This window comes from Cuculus canorus, chromosome 5 (genome assembly GCF_017976375.1).
Source record: "Cuculus canorus isolate bCucCan1 chromosome 5, bCucCan1.pri, whole genome shotgun sequence".
NCBI classification, from domain to species: Eukaryota; Metazoa; Chordata; class Aves; order Cuculiformes; family Cuculidae; genus Cuculus; species Cuculus canorus.
Window position 1 is genome coordinate 44352794 of NC_071405.1, and position 4482 is coordinate 44357275.

General features: G+C 47.1%; 1 protein-coding gene across 1 annotated transcript in view; it reads right to left on the reverse strand.

The window, feature by feature from the left end:
- Positions 1 to 4404, reverse strand: part of PNPLA2 (patatin like phospholipase domain containing 2) — a 31398-nt gene extending 26994 nt beyond the window's left edge. The window contains exon 1 of the mRNA XM_054069089.1: positions 4176 to 4404. Coding sequence (XP_053925064.1) covers positions 4176 to 4362 — 187 coding nt within the window. The 5' untranslated portion in view covers positions 4363 to 4404. The remainder of the gene's footprint in view (positions 1 to 4175) is intronic.
- Positions 4405 to 4482: the final 78 nt, after the last annotated feature.

Below are 4482 nucleotides of genomic sequence, written 5' to 3' on the forward strand. Positions count from 1 at the left end.
ATAAGGCTTTAAGCCTTGGCATGCAAATAATGAAATTTTCAATGCATAACATTTAAGATGCAGCTATTGTTCATTATCTCAATTTCAAAAGGGGTTGGTTTTTTTTGTTTTCCCCCCTCCTGCTACCCAATGGAAAAAGAGTCTCTAGCATAGTGTATTTCCTGGTAGTCACATGGTGACAGCTGACAAGCAAATCTGAACGTTAAATAACTGTTACTTCATCTCAGGTCAACCCTCAGAGTCCTGGCCAGGATACTAGTCTTAAAAAAAAAAAAAAGAACGCACACATCTCCTTTCTGTATTCTTAATACAGCTTGTTTTATCATTTTCTGCTGATGCTTTTATGCTTTAGGAGAACAGCTAACTCTCACAGATGGAGAGCTGATAGCCAGCTTTGCCTCTGACAGCAGAGCCTACCTCTTCCCCCCTAAAAAAAATTAGCAATTCAGCACTTCGAGCCCACCCTCAGATGACAGCTGTTTAGGACAATATTCACATGCTACACAGACAAAAGAGATGCTGTTGGTTAACTGTGAGTCACAAGTATAGTCTGGGACCTTAGCATCAGCTCCAAAACAGCTTTTCAGTCTTTACAGGTTCACATCTCATCATTCATCCAGGCTGCTATGCTTCTGAAGCAGATACACCAAATCCCAGCTCGCTGGAGTGAAAGGATTCAAGACCCTTAAAAAAATATATCCCCTACTCCGTATTAAAGATTTAAGAATCTGTCATTGGCTGCATTTTAACATTACTCATGACTGAAGAGAGTACCGTCTCTTCATGTCACAAACCGGTTTTACTTATCTAGGCCCAGCAACTTAAGGATTTATTCAGACAGGTAAGTATTCTCAGAGCTTCAGGCCTACAGTTTGTGAAAAGCTGCAGGATTTGAGGTATGCATAAGGAGAAGACTGCAAAGCCAGCAGAAAAGGACTTCTCTGTTGCTTGGCATATAAAGGTGCATTTCCTGGTGTGCCAGACTCCAGCAGTCCCAGGAGAAGACACCAGCATGACAGAAAAACATTTCCCAGAAAACCCTCAGCACAAGAAGTGATTCATGCTACAACACTGCAATATGCACAATTAAGTAACTTGTAAACATGCGAGACACTGCCTGATGCACCCTGATGGCCACACAGATTATTCTAGTGGAAAAATAGTGATTTTTTTTTTATACCAGTGAACAGAAGAACCTCAGAGCTGGAGAGTGCATTTCAGATGCAGGACAATATCACTGTTGTAGCCCTGGAGAATAAATCCAAGATCCCTACAACTTAATGGTAAAGTGCTTAACAAGAGCTAGGCAAGGTCATACTAGACCATAAATACCTTCTCTTGGTCTCTTATTTAGAAATAAGGTCCTCTGTCTAGTATGACCAGTGTTGTTTTACTTCGTATTCTCAAATGTACCTAAGAATTCTACAATGAGCTCTCAAAGCTGTGTATCATTTGGTCTGAGATTTCATTCCATTGTAAGTCCATCAAAAAGCCTTACTGCGACATACAAGTGAAGACTGTGTAGTCTTAATTCAGGGAGCAGGCAGAATCAGCTCTGAGGCAAGCTGAACTGCGGCAAAGGCCAGAAGAAAAAAAAAAAAACAAAAACAAAAAAGAAAAGAAACCACTAAGTGGGATCTTACACTCTGAAGTCCAGCAAAATTTCTGTTCTCTCTAAACAGAATCTCAAAGGAAGAGTTGTTTTTCCACTGCTCCCTAGGAAGCATTTACCTTTGCACAGTAGATTCCGAGTTCAGAGCCAAGTACAGGCAGCAGCTGCCATAAGCCTCAAAGCCCACAGGTTATTACAGCTGCTCTCAAACAGAAACCAGCTGGACAGTAAATGCAGGATCCTACAACAGCCTGTACTACGATGAACTACTCTCCTAGTACAGACTGGAGCTTTACCTTCTGCCCCATCCCCTTCTTCCCTATGATTTCATCCGAAGCCCTGGGCCTCAGATTGGCATCTGCACTGTCAGGAGTGTTTATGACAGGGACAAAGTACAGCAATAACCTGCCCCAACCAAGCACTCTATTTGCTTTTACTTTCAAAGTCAGCTCTGTGGCCTTAATGCTGCTCTCTACCCAAGATACGTATCAGTGAGACGGAGAGAGTTAAAAGAAAACTGTCTTAGGTTTGATTTTTCTGAGGTAGAATTTGAACACTTCAAGATCCATGCTCTGGCTGGCTTTAAACAGCACAGCTTGCCCTCTTTCAAAAGGGATGTTGCCCCTAACTCAGTCCTCTATCACGTCTCCCCTTGTACCTTACAGGGAGTAGAAAAACCTATTCTCATCCTGATTCACATGCAGCTTTCGACCAGGCTGGGTAACTCCCTGATTGCAATACCAAGTGCAATGTGGATGCTCTGAACTTATAAATAGCAAGAACAAGGCAGATATGATGACTGACTTGCTCAGCCCTATAGTGGTAAAGGACTGCCACCAGCCTGTCTCGTGTTCACATCACACCTCCCAGTCACACAGGGACCACTCAGTTAGGGAACTAACTGGGCAGGCACCTCTTCCGCAGAAATAACAGCGAGTAAATCAATCAAGTCCCTTGCAGCTATCGGCAAATGGATCCTTGCAGGAGAAAGGATTACAGGAGACCTTTTCCTTTGTCCACCATAAAAGCTGGCACCATGGCATGACTACAGCCTTTGAGATCCCAGGCTGAGAGTTGAACAGCTGGCAAGAGCTTCCCATCGGACTTCAGAAGCCATGCTAAGGAAGAAGAAACTTCAAACCTAACTACACAGGGAAAGCTAACTTATACTGCATGAAGGCTAGATCTCAAGGATTTATTTGTCCCCAAAGAACAGGGAGTGTCATGGAAAGACACTTGTGATGAAGGCAAGAGAGGAGTTCAAGCAGTAAACACCTCTGGTTTCACTTGGCTCTAGGAGAGACCAGAACTAAACAGATACATCCCATTCTCTCACACTACATTCACCTTTCAAGTTTAACAAATGCAGAACAGTATCACATTCTCAAAATTAAAAGCAAAATTCCCAAGTACAGAATTTTGTTGACTTCCCACCACACGCAAAACAGCTGAACTTGAAAACAGCAAAAAACCAGGAGGCACCACATATCATTCTCTTCATCTGTTCTCCAGACATGCCCAAGGCAGGGACAGCCTACATAGTGTGCCTGCTTCAGAGGTAACTTAAGGTTTCTTCAGCAACTTCAGAGGAGAGGTAACTCCTAGCTAAACTAAAGAAAGCAAGAAAATTCCCCAGTGTCTGACAACCCCAGGAACAACCTTCTTCCAGAAATAAAGATACCAAGAAAGAATAAAGAGAGATTTCCTGGTTACTCAGAGATGCTGTTCAACTCTCACCTGTACACAAGACATGCTGCTTGATGTCTCCATCTCCAGCTACTTTGCCTCCCATTCGCAGCCAGGAAGAACCAGTGCCCACATGGCAAGAGGCCAGCTCCTCTCCACACCAACAGTCCCACCAGACTCACATTCCAGCGAGCCAGACACAAGAACTGAACCCCCACCAGTCCACATTACTATAATAGGGATCAAAGCCAGGACCCCTGAGCTGAATTCCACCATCAGGGCCACCTTGACCTGTGGCCCTCTCTGCCCACACAGGTCCCCCCGACCACAGCAGCTCTGCAGGTGCAGCAGCACCCATCCTCCGTGCACCCCATGGGGATCCCTTTCATAGAATCCTTAGGTTGGAAAAGACCTTTGAGATAATCAAGCCAATAGGTAACTGTCCACTGCTAAACCATATCTCTAAGCACTTGATGAAGTCATCTTTTAAATACTTCTAGGGATGGTGATTCAAGCACCTCCCTGGACAGCCTGTGCCAGCGCTTAATATCCCTTTCGGTGAAGATATTTTTCCAAACGTCCAATATGAACCTGGCCTGATGCAGCTTAAGTCCATTCCCTCTCACCTGGGACAGGAGACCAGCACCCACCTCTCTACAACTCCTTTCATGCAGCTGCAGACAGCGATAAGGCCTCCTTCCCTCCAGACTAAACCACCCCAGCTCCCTCAGCCGCTCCTCCCAACACTTGTTCTCCGTCCCCTCCATCGGCTTCTCCGGACACGCCACAGCGCCCTTGTAGCGAGGGGCCCAGACCCGAAAGCGGCGCCCCTCCCCGGCCCCCCGCGGGCCGGAGGGCGGCAAGTTGAGGCGGTTACCGAGACAGGCGCCGCTGACAAGCGCGGTGGCGGTGAGCGCCCCGGCCGAGGCGCCGTACACCTTCCTGGCGTTGGCGACGAGGAAGGGCGCGTGCTCCTGCAGGCAGCTGGCCACGCCGATGTGGTAGACGCCCAAAAAGCCGCAGCCCGCGAAGGAGATGTTCCAGGGGGAGTCCAGGGGGAACATAGCTCTGCCGGCCACCACGACGCAAACACAAACTGCGCTGCAGGCCGCCGCGACGAGCTTATATGGGCCTGGGGGGCGGGGCCGCTGCGCTGCCCGCCCCCAACCCTTCCCCCCGTGAAC